We start from the raw sequence: 17508 nt of genomic DNA, 5'->3' as shown, positions 1-17508 counted from the left end.
GAAGGGAAGAACATCCTTCCTGTTTTGTCCTTGGCTTTTATCATCAAACCAGTATTTCAGAGACCACGACCTTTCGTAAACACCCTGAAGGAGAAACCGAGGTGTCAGTAAACAGCCCCTGGGGAACATGCTCCCACAGCAGCTTCCTACAGTCTGAGCCACATCTGGGCCCCCACACAACCTGCCACCCAGTGTCATCCTTGGCCTGTGACAGGCCAGAATGTATAAATCTCCCCCAATAAAGTGTTACACATGCGTCTGCTGTGAGTGCGTCTGTGGGCGACATGGGCGACAAGGTGCGCTTAGCCCGGATTGCCAGGCTGGCACACTGAGGTCCCCGCTGCCGTCAGGTTCTGCGGGCTCAGAGGCGGGAAGGACTTCAACTCCCAGGACACCTTCTAAGGCCGAGGCCTGGCTTTATAGGAGGTGTACCTCAGTCACCTCAGGCCACCTAGTGGCCAGGTACGTCCCCGCCTCAGGCCCCTCCCTTACCTAGGGCAGTCCCCGCCCTGGGGGCCTCCAGAGACGGAAACAACTGGTGCAAAGAGTACACCCACAAACATGGAAGAGTGGCCCAGGGAGGCCTGGGGCCAGCCCGGGGACTGGCCTAGCTCCCGGAAGTCAAGAGCAGGTAGGAATGGATCCTGGAAGTCAGGTTCCTCCGTCAAGGAAAGAAGGAGCTGTGTTCCTGAGCCTGGGAACTGGAGATTTCATTTCCTGGGTTTCCTGAGTCGAAACTCAGAACCCCTGAGGAGGAACCTCGCAGAGACCTAGTTCAGTGTTGGAAGAGAGAGTCAGAGGCTGGGTTCCTAGTATCAGGCACAGGAGGGGCCAGGGTTCCAAACTCCGCAGCAAGGAAACAGAAAGTTGAAGTTCGGGCTCACTCTTCAGGGAGGAGAGACCTGGGGGTTCACACCGGGAACCTTAGGAGGAGAGTCTAGGACTGTGGATGTCTGAGCCTGAGGTTCTGAAACAGGATGAGGACAGCCAAGGCCTGGACCTCTAGGCAGAGGGATAAGAGCCAGGACCATGAATCCCTGGTGTGAGGGAGAAATGATGGGATCTGTAGTTCCCAGGGAAGAGAACCTGAATCTAGTTAGACTAATGGGTCCGAGGGAGGTGGACAGGCCTGGGCGCCTAGGTCTGAGCGAGGAGGCTGGGGACTGATCTCCTTAGTCTGAGGGAGGAGGGCAGCCTGGCTGGTGTCCCGAGTGTGAGGGAGGGGGCTGGGGCCTGGACTCCTCAGTCTGAGGGGAGAGGGCAGGGGCCTGGACTCCTCAGTCTGAGGGGAGAGGGCAGGGGCCTGGACTCCTCAGTCTGAGGGGAGAGGGCAGGGGCCTGGACTCCTCAGTCTGAGGGGAGAGGGCAGGGGCCTGGACTCCTCAGTCTGAGGGGAGAGGGCAGGGGCCTGGACTCCTCAGTCTGAGGGGAGAGGGCAGGGGCCTGGACTCCTCAGTCTGAGGGGAGGGGGCAGGGGCCTGGTCTCCTCAGTCTGAGGGGAGAGGGCAGGGGCCTGGACTCCTCAGTCTGAGGGGAGAGGGCAGGGGCCTGGACTCCTCAGTCTGAGGGGAGGGGGCAGGGGCCTGGACTCCTCAGTCTGAGGGGAGGGGGCAGGGGCCTGGTCTCCTCAGTCTGAGGGGAGGGGGCAGGGGCCTGGACTCCTCAGTCTGAGGGGAGGGGGCAGGGGCCTGGACTCCTCAGTCTGAGGGGAGAGGGCAGGGGCCTGGACTCCTCAGTCTGAGGGGAGAGGGCAGGGGCCTGGACTCCTCAGTCTGAGGGGAGGGGGCAGGGGCCTGGACTCCTCAGTCTGAGGGGAGGGGGCAGGGGCCTGGTCTCCTCAGTCTGAGGGGAGGGGGCAGGGGCCTGGACTCCTCAGTCTGAGGGGAGGGGGCAGGGGCCTGGACTCCTCAGTCTGAGGGGAGGGGGCAGGGGCCTGGACTCCTCAGTCTGAGGGGAGGGGGCAGGGGCCTGGACTCCTCAGTCTGAGGGGAGGGGGCAGGGGCCTGGACTCCTCAGTCTGAGGGGAGGGGGCAGGGGCCTGGACTCCTCAGTCTGAGGGGAGGGGGCAGGGGCCTGGACTCCTCAGTCTGAGGGGAGGGGGCAGGGGCCTGGACTCCTCAGTCTGAGGGGAGAGGGCAGGGGCCTGGACTCCTCAGTCTGAGGGGAGGGGGCAGGGGCCTGGACTCCTCAGTCTGAGGGGAGAGGGCAGGGGCCTGGACTCCTCAGTCTGAGGGGAGAGGGCAGGGGCCTGGACTCCTCAGTCTGAGGGGAGGGGGCTGGGGCCTGGTCTCCTCAGTATGAAGGAGGAAGGCTGGGGTCAGGATTCCTGTATCTAAGGGAGGAGACTGGGCCCTGGGCGCCTGGACCTCAGGGAAGAGGAATAGATCTGAGGAGGGTGGGCTGAGGCCTGGGCTCCTGGATTTGAGGGTCCAGGCCTAAGGCCTGGATTCTGGGTCTGAGGGAAAAGGATTGTAGCCTGGACTCCGCTTGTCTTCCAATCCTGTTTTCACTGCCAGGCCCATCGCTGGCCTCTGTGCTGAATGACCTCCCAAGCGCCGCTACTCTTCGATACCGTGGCCCTGGTGTGCTCCCTTTGGGGACACATGAGGATGAGGATGAGGAAGGAGGAAGGAGTCTTCACGCCTTTGTGGAAACTGCCCAAATGGAATCTCACTCTCCCCGGGAACTTCCCTGGCCTATGCAGGCAAGGCGGGAGCACAGGTGAGCCCCTCTTCTCTGACACCTCCTTCTAGCAAGCAGCTCTTCCTGGTTTCAATAGGTTATTTTCTTTATTGCCTTGCCACTAACCAGGGTAAGGTTTGCCTGGGCTTGTTCTGAACTTGGTGTTAGAGAATCAGGAAGACTTGTTGTTTTTCAAGACAAGGTTTCTCTGTGTAGCCTTGGCTATCCCAGAACTTGCTCTATAGACCAGGTTGGTCTCACAGAGATCAGCCTACCTCTGTCTCCTGGGTGCTGGGATTAAAGGCCAGAGCCACCACCACAGGCTGAGAATCAGGAAGGCTTAACCATTCATCTGTGTTTTTTAAAAAATTATTTATTTAATTAAATCAATCCCAATGCCCTCTCCCTCCCATCCTCCCTTGCCCCCTCCGCCCCCGCCCATCCCACCCCAATCAACTCCCGAGGGAGAGTGAGGCCTTCCATGAGGGATCATTAAAGTTTGTCACATCATTTGGGGGAGGGCCTAGGCCCTCCTCCGTGTATCTGGCCTGAGAGAGTATCCCTCCATAGGGAATGGGTTCCCAAAGTCCATTTGTGCACAAGGGATAAATACTGGTTCCACTGTCAGAGGCCCTTAGACTGCCCAGGCCTCCTAACTGACACCCACGTTCAGGGGGCCTGGTTCGATCCAATGCTGGTTCCCCAGCTTTACTACTAGGGTCCGTGGGTCTTTGTTGTTGCTGTTTTGTTTTGTTTGGTTTTTTGAAACAGGGTTTCTCTGTGTAGCTTTGGAGCCTGCCCTGGAACTCACCCTGGAGACCACGCTGGCCTCGAACTCACAGAGATCCGCCTGCCTCTGCCTCCTGAGTGCTGGGATCAAAGGCGTGGGCCGCCACCGGCCAGTCTTGTCCTTTCTGTTTTTACATTTTGGTGTGTGCGAGCCCCTTATAGCATATGTATGGCTTTCTGTGGAGTTCAAAGGACAGCTGGCAGCAGTCAACGCTTTCCCGCTACCATGTGGGTCTCAGGGGTCACACACAAGTTTTGAGTTGCTCACAATTGTCCTTACTTGCTGAGCCATCGCAGCAGCTGTTTGGTTTGTTATTTGTTGACACAGGGTCTCACTCTGTAACCCAGACTGGCCTGAAATCACTTCTTATCCCAAGCTGACCTCGAATTTGCGTTAGTCCTTCTAACCTGTTCTCCCAGTTGAGGGGACTACAGGCATGAATGGCGCACCAACACCCGACTCCTTCATTTTCTTTCAAAGGCATGTCACCAGTCTGGCCAGCCTGTCCTGGGACTCGATCCCCCTGCCTCAGCCTGACTGCTGGTGGGATTATGAGTGTACGCCACCATACGTGGCTCTGTCGCTATTTTGTGCCCGACTTCCTATACATAAAGTAGATTTGTTCTCTTTTTAATTGCTAGAGAGTATTCCACTTTATGGATACAGCGAGCCACAGTCGACACCCTCACTGTGTCGAGTTGTTTGTGTCTTTGGGTGGTTCCCAGTTTGTAGTTTCCAAGCCCCTCGTTTTCTGACTCTCCTTTCTTTCCAGGAAGAGCCAGGCTAGGGAGCAGGTGGCCTCTGGCTCTGAATCTTCTAAGGTTGCCCACTGGACCCGACAGCTTTCCAGGACCAAGGGGAAAATGAAAGAAGGCTTTCAAACGATACAGCCCTGGGCATGGACGCTGAAGAAGATTGGGGGTGTGGTCCGCTCCAAGGATGAGGGCTGGGGCCTGGACTCCTGGGGGTCTGAGGAAGGAAGGCTGGAGTCTGATGGGTCAGACTGACAGAGGATGGGGTGGAGACTACCCCTGGGCCTTAGGGAAGAGGGCTGTGGCCTGCACCCGTGGGTCTGAGGGAGGAGGGCCGGTGCCTGGACTCCAGGGTCTGAGGGAGGAGGCCTGGTGCCTGGACTCCAGGGTCTGAGGGAGGAGGGCTGGTGCCTGGACTCCAGGGTCTGAGGGAGGAGGCCTGGTGTCTGGACTCCAGGGTCTGAGGGAGGAGGGCCGGTGCCTGGACTCCAGGGTCTGAGGGAGGAGGGCCGGTGCCTGGACTCCAGGGTCTGAGGGAGGAGGGCCGGTGCCTGGACTCCAGGGTCTGAGGGAGGAGGGCCGGTGCCTGGACTCCAGGGTCTGAGGGAGGAGGGCCGGTGCCTGGACTCCAGGGTCTGAGGGAGGAGGGCCGGTGCCTGGACTCCAGGGTCTGAGGGAGGAGGGCCGGTGCCTGGACTCCAGGGTCTGAGGGAGGAGGGCCGGTGCCTGGACTCCAGGGTCTGAGGGAGGAGGGCCGGTGCCTGGACTCCAGGGTCTGAGGGAGGAGGGCCGGTGCCTGGACTCCAGGGTCTGAGGGAGGAGGGCTGGTGCCTGGACTCCAGGGTCTGAGGGAGGAGGCCTGGTGTCTGGACTCCAGGGTCTGAGGGAGGAGGGCTGGTGTCTGGACTCCAGGGTCTGAGGGAGGAGGGCTGGTGCCTGGACTCCAGGGTCTGAGGGAGGAGGGCTGGTACCTGGACTCCAGGGTCTGAGGGAGGAGGGCTGGTACCTGGACTCCAGGGTCTGAGGGAGGAGGCCTGGTACCTGGACTCCAGGGTCTGAGGGAGGAGGGCTGGTGTCTGGACTCCAGGGTCTGAGGGAGGAGGGCTGGTGCCTGGACTCCAGGGTCTGAGGGAGGAGGCCTGGTGTCTGGACTCCAGGGTCTGAGGGAGGAGGGCTGGTACCTGGACTCCAGGGTCTGAGGGAGGAGGGCTGGTGTCTGGACTCCAGGGTCTGAGGGAGGAGGGCTGGTGCCTGGACTCCAGGGTCTGAGGGAGGAGGCCTGGTGTCTGGACTCCAGGGTCTGAGGGAGGAGGGCTGGTACCTGGACTCCAGGGTCTGAGGGAGGAGGCCTGGTGTCTGGACTCCAGGGTCTGAGGGAGGAGGGCCGGTGTCTGGACTCCAGGGTCTGAGGGAGGAGGCCTGGTACCTGGACTCCAGGGTCTGAGGGAGGAGGGCCGGTGCCTGGACTCCAGGGTCTGAGGGAGGAGGGCCGGTGCCTGGACTCCAGGGTCTGAGGGAGGAGGCCTGGTGCCTGGAATCCAGGGTCTGAGGGAGGAGGGCCGGTGCCTGGACTCCAGGGTCTGAGGGAGGAGGGCCGGTGCCTGGACTCCAGGGTCTGAGGGAGGAGGGCCGGTGCCTGGACTCCAGGGTCTGAGGGAGGAGGGCCGGTGCCTGGACTCCAGGGTCTGAGGGAGGAGGGCCGGTGCCTGGACTCCAGGGTCTGAGGGAGGAGGGCCGGTGCCTGGACTCCAGGGTCTGAGGGAGGAGGGCTGGGTCTGAGGGAGGAGAGCTGGGTCTGAGGGAGGAGGGCCGGGGCCTGGACTCCTGGGTCTGAGGGAGGAGAGCTGGGTCTGAGGGAGGAGAGCTGGGTCTGAGGGAGGAGGGCTGGGTCTGAGGGAGGAGGGCCGGGGCCTGGACTCCAGGGTCTGAGGGAGGAGAGCTGGGTCTGAGGGAGGAGGGCTGGGTCTGAGGGAGGAGAGCTGGGTCTGAGGGAGGAGAGCTGGGTCTGAGGGAGGAGAGCTGGGTCTGAGGGAGGAGAGCTGGGTCTGATGGAGGAGAGCTGGGTCTGAGGGAGGAGAGCTGGGTCTGAGGGAGGAGGGCCGGGGCCTGGACTCCAGGGTCTGAGGGAGGAGAGCTGGGTCTGAGGGAGGAGAGCTGGGTCTGAGGGAGGAGAGCTGGGTCTGAGGGAGGAGAGCTGGGTCTGAGGGAGGAGAGCTGGGTCTGAGGGAGGAGAGCTGGGTCTGAGGGAGGAGAGCTGGGTCTGAGGGAGGAGAGCTGGGTCTGAGGGAGGAGAGCTGGGTCTGAGGGAGGAGGGCTGGGTCTGAGGGAGGAGGGCCGGGGCCTGGACTCCAGGGTCTGAGGGAGGAGAGCTGGGTCTGAGGGAGGAGAGCTGGGTCTGAGGGAGGAGAGCTGGGTCTGAGGGAGGAGAGCTGGGTCTGAGGGAGGAGAGCTGGGTCTGAGGGAGGAGGGCCGGGGCCTGGACTCCAGGGTCTGAGGGAGGAGAGCTGGGTCTGAGGGAGGAGAGCTGGGTCTGAGGGAGGAGAGCTGGGTCTGAGGGAGGAGAGCTGGGTCTGAGGGAGGAGAGCTGGGTCTGAGGGAGGAGGGCCGGGGCCTGGACTCCAGGGTCTGAGGGAGGAGAGCTGGGTCTGAGGGAGGAGAGCTGGGTCTGAGGGAGGAGAGCTGGGTCTGAGGGAGGAGAGCTGGGTCTGAGGGAGGAGGACTGGGTCTGAGGGAGGAGAGCTGGGTCTGAGGGAGGAGGGCCGGGGCCTGGACGCAGTCTGAGCGCTACTGAGACCTCTCTGCTGCCCCCTGCAGGCCAGTTCGGAGCAGGCACTGAGTCCTACTTCTCCCTGCTGCGCTTCCTGCTCTTTCTCAACCTGGTGGCATCTGTGACTGAAGTCTGCATGAAGCTGATCCCCACCTGGTTGGAAGGGGCTCCTCCGGGCCCCCCGAGTCCTAACGTCTCCTCACCCTGCGGTTCCTATACCCCCCACACCCAGGGCCTGGTCACCTTCCCCACCCAGCTCTTCAACTTGCTCTCGGGAGAGGTAGGTGCCACGGTCCCTGGTTTCACCCAGCTCCCTGATCCTTGCCCTCAGCCAGCCCCACAGTGACCCTTGCTCTGCCTCTCCCTTCCTCCCGCCCTCCCCAGGGTTACTTAGAATGGTCCCCCCTGTTCTATGGGTTCTACCCACCCCGATCGAACCTGGCCGTCCCCTACCTGTGCTCCGTCTTTGTCATCGGCCTCATCTACTTGCTGTTCATCCTACACCGGTTAGTGACACCCACGTCCTGCCTCTGATGGGAAGGGGAGACTGGAGGCCGTAGAGCAGCCCCCCATCCCCCAGGAGCCCTTTCTTCTGCGAGTTCAAGGTCAGCCTGGGCTACAACAGAGTAAGTTGAAGGCCACCCTGAGCTGCACAGAAAGATCCTGCCTGCCTGAGTGCGTGGCCCCACTCCTTTAATCCCAGCACTCGGGAGGTAGAGGCCCGAGGGACCTCTGAGGTCAGTGTGGTCTATAGACTGAGTCCCAGGACAGCCAGGGCTACATAGATTCTGTCTCTAAACGAGAGAGACAGAAAGAGGAGGGCACAAATTGGCAAGTGCCCACCCCCAGCGTATCTAGTGGTAACCTAAGGGGAGGCATTTAAAAAAAAAAGCACACGAAGGCCTGCTTTTCTATTTTTTAAAGATTTATTTATTTATTATGTATACAGTGTTCTGTCTGCACACCAGAAGAGGGCGCCAGATCTCATTGCGGATGATTGTGAGCCACCATGTGGCTGCTGGGAATTGAACTCACGACCTTTGAAAGAGCAGGCAGTGCTCTTAACCGCCGAGCCATCTCTCCAGCCCACGAAGGCCTGTTTTGAAGATGCGTAGTTACAGGAAACCCAGGGCTTGGGACAATGAGGCAGGAAGGTTACCGTGAGCTCCAGGCTCCGTCTCAAAATCCCCAGTTATATCAAGAAATAGACAACTAAGCTGTCGAGGTTTTGCCATAGGTGGGGACACTTTCTGACAACCCGTCTTCCTTTCCCTGAACCTGCATAGTACAGAGAGGAAGCCAACTCCTCCACAGCTTTTGCGCTCGGAATAAATGCATATAAAAAGAGAAGAAAGAATTAGAACACTAAGCCTTCAGGGATGGCTCCTGTCCATAAACCCAGCACCGGGGAGGTGGAGACGGGACGATCTGGAGCTTTAGGTTATCCCTGGCTGTATAGTTGGAGGCTAGCCTGGGCTATGTGGGACCTTGTGTCCTGTTTTTGCCCTTTATATAAATGGAGACTCCGGGTATGTTGAAGGGGAGAGCACCCAGGAATTCCTCATCAGCTGTGAGGGAGGGAGAAAACTGAAGTTAAGTATCACTTCCTGTATCTCATTATGGATGATTGTGAGCCACCATGTGGCTGCTGGGAATTGAACTCATGACCTTTGAAAGAGCATAGTACTATGTTGTTTATTTTTTTTATTTATGTATTTATTTTGGGGACAGAATTTCCCTGTGTAGCCCTAGCTGTCCTGGAACTCACTCTGTAGACCAGGCTGACCTCGAACTCACAGAGATCCACCTGCCTCTGCCTCCTGAGTGCTGGGACTAAAGGAGTCCACTGCCAACGCCGTCACTCGGATATTTTGTTTTGATAAAGCATCATGCTGTACTTCAGGCTGCCTTAAATTTTGTTATGTAGCCTAGACAGGTCTCGAACTCATAGGAATCCCCCCTGCCTTAGCCTCCTGAGGATTACAGACATACCAGCATGCCTGAGTGTGTGTGTGTGTGTGTGTGTGTGTGTGTGTGTGTGTGTGTGTGTGTGTGTGTGTGTGATGCTGGGGATGGAATCTGGGGGCCTCATGTATGCTAGGCAAGTGCTCTACGGCTGAATGGCTCCCATACCCTCAGGCTCTGAGGTAACTTTGAGTTGTACAAAGGAAGTGCTGGGCAGGTGTTTATTTGGGTACCTGAGAAAGGTAAGCGCTGGAGATACGTGGGTGGTTTTGTCTCCCTCGTCCCTTCCCAGGTGGGGACGATGGAACCCAGGGCTTCACAGTTGCAATGCATGAGCTCTGCCACTGAGCTAAGTCCCTAACGCTGAGATCTGTGTTGGAACCTCTCATTCAGATGAGACTGAGAGATCTTCAAGGAGGGAAACCAAGTATTTTAAAAAAGGGTAGGGGGTGGAGGCCATGCTCCCAAAGTAAGAAAGCTATTAAAAAAAAAAAAAAATAGTGTCTCCTAGCTGACAGGTGTGCTCCAGCTTGCAGTCCTGAAGGTAGACACAAGACATAAGACAGACTGTTTAATTAAGAACAGATATAATTATGAACAAGTATAAAACATGAGTAAATGGGTAGGGGAGCCCAGGCCTGCACTGGGAAGGTAAAGGAAGTAGGTTTTGAGGCCAGCCTTACCCTCATAGTGAGACCTTGTCTCCAAAACAAACAAAACAGCCTGGCGTTGGTGGCACACGCCTTTAATCCCAGCACTCGGGAGGCAGAGGCAGAGGCAGAGGCAGGCGGATCTCTGTGAGTTCGAGACCAGCCTGGTCTACGAGAGCTAGTTCCAGGACAGCCTCCAAAGCCACAGAGAAACCCTGTCTCAAAAAACCTCCAAAAGAAAAAAGAAACAAACAAACAAAAACCCACAAAGTCTGAGGAGATGGCTTAGTGGATAAAGTGTTTGCAGCAGAAGCCCAAAGACAGAGGTTTAGACCCCAAAACCCACAGTAGAGCTGAGCGTGTCAACAACACACATCTGCCAGGGCTGGGGGGGGGGGCGGGGAAGGCAGCAGAGACAGGAGGATCCCCGGGCTCACTGGCCAGCCAGTCTACCCCCAACAGGGAGTTCCAGGTTCAGTGAGAGACTCCATCTGAAAAAAACAAAACGCAGAGTGATAGACACCAGGCACACTCCTCCAAGCACCACACATACATGTATAAGTGCGCCCTTAGATTCATGCATACGCCACATGTACACACATATTCCCAAGCGCTCCCATACACACATGCATACCCTAAACTTACACACACACACACACACACTCTCCCTAGTGTACCCATACACTCATACATAACACACACACACACACACACACACACACACACACATTCCCTAGTGTACCTATACACTCATGCATAACTCACACACACACACACACACACACACATTCCCTAGTGTACCTATACACTCATGGATAACACACACACACACACACATTCCCTAGTGTACCTATACACTCGTGCATACCACACACACACACACACATTCCCTAGTGTACCTATACACTCATGCATACCACACACACACACACACACTCCCTAGTATACCTATACACTCATGCATACCACACACACACTCCCTAGTGTACCTATACACTCGTGCATACCACACACACACACACACACAAACATTCCCTAGTGTACCTATACACTCATGGATAACACACACACACACACACACATTCCCTAGTGTACCTATACACTCATGGATAACACACACACACACACACACACACACACACACACACACACATTCCCTAGTGTACCTATACACTCATGCATCACACAAACACACACACACACACACACATTCCCTAGTGTACCTACACACTCATGGATAACACACACACACACACACATTCCCTAGTGTACCTATACACTCATGGATAACACACACACACACACATTCCCTAGTGTACCTATACACTCATGCATCACACAAACACACACACACACACACACACACACACATTCCCTAGTGTACCTACACACTCATGGATAACACACACACACACACATTCCCTAGTGTACCTATACACTCATGTATCACACAAACACACACACACACACACACACACACACACACACACACACACAGAGCTTCCCGGCTGGTTTGCCAGGAAGATGCTCAAATCCTGGAAGCTGGGAGAAGCTCTGTGGCGGTTTTCTTTAAATACAGGAATTCCTTCTGAATTGCATAAAAAGGATGTTGAAATACAGAGAACGGAGTCTCTGCAGATGCAGAGATCCTGTGGGAACACTCCCTCCCTAGTTGTTCATGGGAGTGAGGACGGGCTAGTGAACGTAGACGTGGTCTCTTCGGCCAGTTCTATTTTTCTCTTCTTCTTGTTCTCATCCTTTCTTCTTGCTCAGTCTCTCTAGTCTTCGCCGCCTCCCCCCAACACTTGTCTTAATGGGCAGGTTGAGGCAGTTACCCTGCTCCCTCTGGCTGGCCTGGAACTCACTATGCGGCCAGGATTGTAGACATCCTCCTGACTCAGGTTCCTTTGTGCTGGGATTAGAAGCGCATGCCATTGGGCCAGCTTGCCTTCACGCTAAGACTGTCTTTTTTTTTTTTTTTTTTTTTTTTTTTAATTCTGTCTTCTCTTACCTCTGTCTTCCCAGATCTCTCCCTCTTCCCTCTGGAGATCTGGCAGTCTCTCCTGGGTCCTTCTGTCGCTTTAAGGATGTCTCTTAGCCTTTGGTTCCAAGTGTATCTATCTCTCTCTTACGCGCCCTACTCTCGTGGTCCCTTCTCTCAGCTCGGTGTCCGGGTTGAGGGAGACGCTGTTGGCCGAGTCGGAGGTTCTGACCAGCTACAGCCACCGGGTGTTCTCAGCTTGGAACTTTGGCCTCTGCGGGGAAGCGCACGTGCGGCTGCGCCAGCGCATCATTTTGCACGAACTGCAGGTGCGCTCGGGGAGGCGGGGCTGCAAAAGTGGTCGTGGACCGGACAAGAGCCGGTTGAGATCAGGAGGGGCAGGGCGTCGCTAGGAGAAAGGAAGCCACCCTGGGAATGCCTGGCACGGAAGGGACTAGCGGGAGGAGGGATGGATTCGCTCAGGGAGGAGGCGGAGCCCGAGAGTGGTCCAAAGCGAAATAGGGGCGTGGCTTGAGAAACGTGGCTCCCAGTCTTAGAGGAGAGGATCCTGCGATTCTTGGTTGGACAGGGGAAGGGATGGGCCTTGAACAGACAGCGGAGCCCCACAGGGGTGAGGGTTGGGGTCCTGGGATAGACCTGGGAAGGGTGGAGCTTGGATGCAAGTCCGGGCTGCGGAGGGTCAGTGGCGCAAGAACTAAGTGGTTCCACGGACATCCCTGGAGGGCTGTATCGGTTCCATCTGAAGTCGAGCCAGGCCTGGGGGGTGGGGTGGGGGGTGGATCCCCAGCAGCAGGCGTTCCTCTTGGCCTCAGGTGGAGCTGGAGGAGGCCATGGTCAGGCGCCGTGCTGCGGAGCGGACGCTGGGCCAGCGAGCCAAGGTGTGGGCGCTGAGGGCCGTGCTCAACCTGCTGATCCTCGCGCTCCTGGGGGCGGCCTTCTACGGCATCTTCTGGGCCACAGGGTTCACCGTGACGCTGCAGGTGCAGAGGGTCTTGGAGGAGGAGTGCCCCGGGGTTCTAGAACTCACGATTCCTGCGGGGAGAGAACTGAGGTCTAGAACTCCTGGGGTTTTAAGAGGCTTGGGGAAGGGGAGGGGTTGGACCTCCCTTTTGGGCTCCTTTGAGGTACAAAGAGGCGAAGGACGGACAGACTTTCAGCTGGCTTCTTTCCTTGTTCCACACCCCCCACCCACTCAGGAGGAATCCCTTGTCCAACAAACCCCCATACTCAAGCTCCTGGTGGACTATCTTCCGTCCATTTTCATCTCTGTGATCAACTTCGTGTTGCCTCTGATATTCAAGTTCATCACCTCGTTAGAGGGCTACACCCGCAGCCGCCAGATCGTCCTGATCCTGCTTCGGTTCTGCACTTGTGGGATGGGCTGGGAGCTCCGGGAGAAAGGCACAGGCAGAGAGAGGGTCTCTGGTTTCACAAATAAGACAGAGAAGTCTGGGTCGGCTCAGAGGGTAAAACGGCTTGGTGTGCAGGTCTCGTGACCCAAGTGAATGAATGTAAAGGCAGGAGGAGGGAGGGAGCCAAATGCTCAAAGTTGTCCCCCTGATCTCACACAAGTACTACGGTATGGACATGTGTGTGCGTGCATGCATGCGTTCACACACACACACACACACACACACACACACACACACACACAGAGTTTTGCTTTGTTTTTTTTGTTTTGGTTTTTGGTTTTTTTTTTGTTTTTTTTGTTTTTTTTTTTTTTGGTTTTTCGAGACAGGGTTTCTCTGTGTAGCTTTGGAGCCTGTCGTGGCACTCGCTCTGGACACCAGGCTGGCCTCGAACTCACAGAGATCCGACTGCCTCTGGCTGGGATTAAAGGCGTGCAATGCCACCAACGCCCGGCTTTGTTTTGTTCTTAAGACTGAGGAGCTGGAGAGATGGCTCAGGGGTTAAGAACACTTAACTGCTCTTGGAGAGGACAGGGAGTCAGTTCCCAGCACCCATCTTCTGGTCCACTAGCATGCTTGTGGTGCACACTCAAATGTATAGGAACACACACACACACACACACACACACACACACATATATATATATATATATATATATATATAGAGAGAGAGAGAGAGAGAGAGAGAGAGAGAGTATACAACACACAAGTCCCATGCATGTGAGATCCAGGGAGTTCTGGACTCAAATCCTGACACTGGAACACAGTTCCTTCCTTTGTGGGAATGGGGCTGTGGTGGGAGGGGGGGTTGGTGAGCAATGCAGCCAGGAGGAGGGAACAGCCCTGTCTGCAGTGCCCCAGTGTGAGTCCCTCTCTCCACCTTCACCTTGCAGGACTGTGTTTTTGCGTCTGGCCTCCCTGGTGCTCCTCCTGCTGTCTCTGTGGAATCAGATCACATGTGGGGGAAACAAGGAGGCAGAGGGATGCAAGGCCTGTGGCTACAATTACAGAGAACTTCCGGTGAGATGTCAATGCTGTGGGTGTCGGACGGGGACCTCCCTTGGCTTGGGCGGAAGCTAAACATAGCGTTTAGAAACACCGAAGCCCCCTCCCGCGCCATTCGTGAGTGTCGTTTCTGATGCTTGCTGGCAATTTGGGGCCTCAGCCGCTTGAGCCTCCGTGTCAGAGGGTCTGGTCTACCCATTTCTTCCTTCTCCAGTGCTGGGAGACTCGTCTGGGCCAGGAGATGTACAAACTTGTGATCTTTGATCTGCTGATGGGCTTGTTGGTCATGCTCTTGGTCCAGTTTCCTAGGAAGTAAGTGCCCTGCCCCTCCTCGTAGCCCCGCCCTACAGGGGCAGGCCCCACCCCCATGGAACTGCTGTCTCCTTCCGTTCTACCCATTTTCTTTTTAACTGGGGTCTTTACACAAACGAGGAAGTTTGTCACCGACCTAGATATTCTAGCCCTCTTTATTATTTCGTTTGTCTTATTTATTTGCTGGTGTGCATGTGTGTCTGTGCGAGCATATTCGGTGTGCTTGTGTGTGAAGCAGTATTCAGAAGAGGGCTTAGTATGACTTCCTCTGTTGCTCTCTCCCTATTTCTTTGAGGCAGGGTCTCTCTCCCTGAACCTGGGACTCAACGTTTTCTTAGCTAGGCAGAAAGTCGCAAGCGCCAGAAATTTTCCTATCTCTGGCCCGCTCAGTGCTGGGGATACAGGCATGCCAGGGTGCCTGGCTTGTTAAGTGAGTTCTGCGGTCTCTGGTTCTCATGATTGTCCAGCAAATGCTTTTAAGTGCTGAGCCACCTCTTCTCACCTCTCTTTATATATATATGTGTGTGTGTGTGTGTGTGTGTGTGTGTGTGTGTGTGTGTGTACACATATATATATATACACTCTATTTTTTGTTTGTTTTTCGAGACAGGGTTTCTCTGTAGCTTTGCAGGCTGTCCTGGAACTCACTCTGTAGACCAGGCCGGCCTCAAACTCACAAAGGTCCACCTGTCTCTGCCTACTGAGCCCTGGGATTAAAGGCGTGCACTACCACCCCACCCGGCTTTTAAAGTGCTGGGAATAAAGGTGTGTGCCACTATGCCTGGCTCAGCAAAGGTCTTAACCACTGAACCTTCTCTTTCAGCCCCCTTTTTAGTCTTCTCAGACCCTGTCTGACTGTAGCTTAGGCTGGCCTGGAATTGGTGGTGATCCAGCCTCCTTGGGGCTCTGATTACAGTCTAAGTCGCCACACCCAGCATGCCACCCACTTTCTAAACCCAGTCTTGACTTCCAGTTTGACTGTGAAATCAGGTTCTAGGACATAGATCACAGATCTTTTTTGCGGGGGGCGGTTTCGAGACACGGTTTCTCTGTGTCACTTTGGAGCCTATCCTGGCACTCGCTCTGGAGACCAGGCTGGCCTCGAACTCACAGAGATCCGCCTGCCTCTGCCTCCCGAGTGCTGGGACTAAAGGCATTCGCCACCAACGCCCGGCTAGATCACAGATCTTAAAAGTCCAGCTCCTCACAATTCTTTACAAAATAATGGGCTGGGTGGTAAGGTTGGGAAGACCTCCCCCCCCAAAAAAAGCAGGCCTATGACGGTCCCACCCTGCTCTTCAGGATACTCTGTGGCCTCTGTCCTGGGGCGGTGGGTCGTCTGGCCGGGACTCTGGAGTTCCAGGTTCCTGATGAGGTTTTGGGGCTCATCTACGCTCAGACCGTGGTCTGGGTGGGAAGCTTTTTCTGCCCTTTACTACCTCTGATCAACACCGCCAAGTTCCTGATACTCTTCTGTCTGAAGAAGGTGAGGCTGAGGACGGTCCTGGAGTCTGAGCTGACAGGTGTTGGGGACCGTACTCCTGGGCGAGAGAAAGGAGGATGCCAGTGCCACTAAAGACCACACCCTGCCGGAGGGAGGAGGGCGCAAGAAGTCAGTCCTGGGTCCAGAGATGGGGGAATCTGAGATAGTCTGTCCTCTAGGGTTGAGCAACAGGTGTCTCAGATAATCTGGGCCTCAAAGGAGGCCAAAACTCCAAGATGGGAGAAGAGGAAAAACAAAAGATTGCCTCTTGCGTCTCCACTCTCCATTTCCTGGCCTCTCCCCACCAGATAACACTCTTCTCCATCTACTCACCGGCCGCCGGCACCTTCCGGGCTTCCACCGCAAATTTCTTTTTCCCCCTGGTGCTTCTCTTGGGGCTGGCAATCTCTGCTGTCCCGGTGCTCTACAGTATCTTCTTGTAAGTATGAGAGGTGCCCGTTCCCCGTTGCGTTCATCACAGGGTCCTCACGCTGGCTGGCCCTGCCTGATCGAGCCCAGTGTGTCTCTGCCCGCAGGATCCCACCTTCTAAGCTGTGCGGTCCATTCCAAGGGAAGATGTCCATTTGGGTCCACATCCCGGAGTCCATCGAAACCCTCCCTCAGTCCGCCCAGAACTTTCTCTACTTTCTGGGGACGCAGGCTTTTGCTGTACCCCTTCTGATCCTCTCTTGGTAAGTGGTTCCAGACTTTATGGTCGGAGTTTGGATATGTGTGGTTTAGTGTTGGGGGGTTGGGGGCTGCTAGAGAGGAGGGCTGCTGCCTGGGTACCTATGGCATGGAAGACAACTGGGGTCTCCCTAGATCTGGTTTGGGGTCTGGATTCCCGGGTCTAAGGAAAAGAAGTCTGGGTTTGAACACTGGGTCTAAAGGAGGTCTGCAGTCTAGACCCCTGGTCAGAGGGAGGAGGGCAGAGGTATGGACTCCTCCTGGTCTGAAGCAGAAGCCAGTGGCCCTTGGGGGTCCTGATCCTGGTTTCTTTTTTGGGGGGGGGTTCGAGACAGGGTTTCTCTGTGGCTTTGGAGATTGTCCTGGCACTCCCTCTTGTAGACCAGGGTGGTCTCGAACTCACAGAGATCCGCCTGCCTCTGCCTCCCTTAGGGCTGGGATTAAAGGTGTGTGCCACCAGCACCGGGCGTGATCCTGGTTTCTAAGGAGCCATATGATGAAGGGGTGTGTGTGTGTGTGTGTGTGTGTATTTATTTTATTTTTCTGAAGTAACTTTCATCCCTGTCTTCCTTAGCATCCTGATGGTGTTTACAATAGCCCTGGCTAACTCTTACGGACGCCTCATTTCCGAGCTCAAACGCCAGATAGAGACGGTGAGCCATGGTGCTTCCCCGGCCAGGGCCCCCTGGGAACCTGGGAAGGACTCGGGTGTAGGGTGTAGAGTAGGCCTGCCTCACTTCCACCCCCTTTCTTTTTTCTTGCCCTCAGGAAGCGAAGAATAAAGTCTTCCTAGCCCAGCGAGCTGTGGCTCTGAGCTCAGCGAACGGAGCCATCTGACCACCCGAGACCCGTGGTTACACCTCCCTATCTGGTACCCTGTGGTCTCTGGATCGAGTCCTCCGCACCCCACCCCACCCCACCCACCCCAGTGCCACACTCTCAGTTGCACCGTTATTAATAAACAACAGCTTTGCATTTTGAAGCCGGGTCCTGAAGCTGGGGAC

The 17508-nt window shown here is 56.1% G+C and overlaps 1 protein-coding gene across 1 annotated transcript; it reads left to right on the top strand.

The window, feature by feature from the left end:
- Positions 1-284: 284 nt before the first annotated feature.
- Tmc4 (transmembrane channel like 4) lies at positions 285-17442 on the top strand. Its single transcript, XM_035449150.1, has 16 exons — positions 285-296; positions 424-631; positions 2517-2721; positions 4245-4469; positions 6962-7271; positions 7376-7497; positions 11769-11916; positions 12421-12588; positions 12805-12968; positions 13911-14037; positions 14237-14334; positions 15637-15820; positions 16126-16256; positions 16354-16509; positions 17079-17157; positions 17273-17442. Exons 1-16 carry the CDS (start codon positions 285-287, stop codon positions 17339-17341), a joined length of 2406 nt encoding a protein of 801 aa, XP_035305041.1. The 3' UTR covers positions 17342-17442.
- Positions 17443-17508: the final 66 nt, after the last annotated feature.

This window comes from Cricetulus griseus, chromosome 9 (genome assembly GCF_003668045.3).
Source record: "Cricetulus griseus strain 17A/GY chromosome 9, alternate assembly CriGri-PICRH-1.0, whole genome shotgun sequence".
NCBI classification, from domain to species: domain Eukaryota; kingdom Metazoa; phylum Chordata; class Mammalia; order Rodentia; family Cricetidae; genus Cricetulus; species Cricetulus griseus.
Note: the sequence above shows the minus strand (reverse complement) of the source record. Positions and strands in the feature narration are given on the sequence as shown.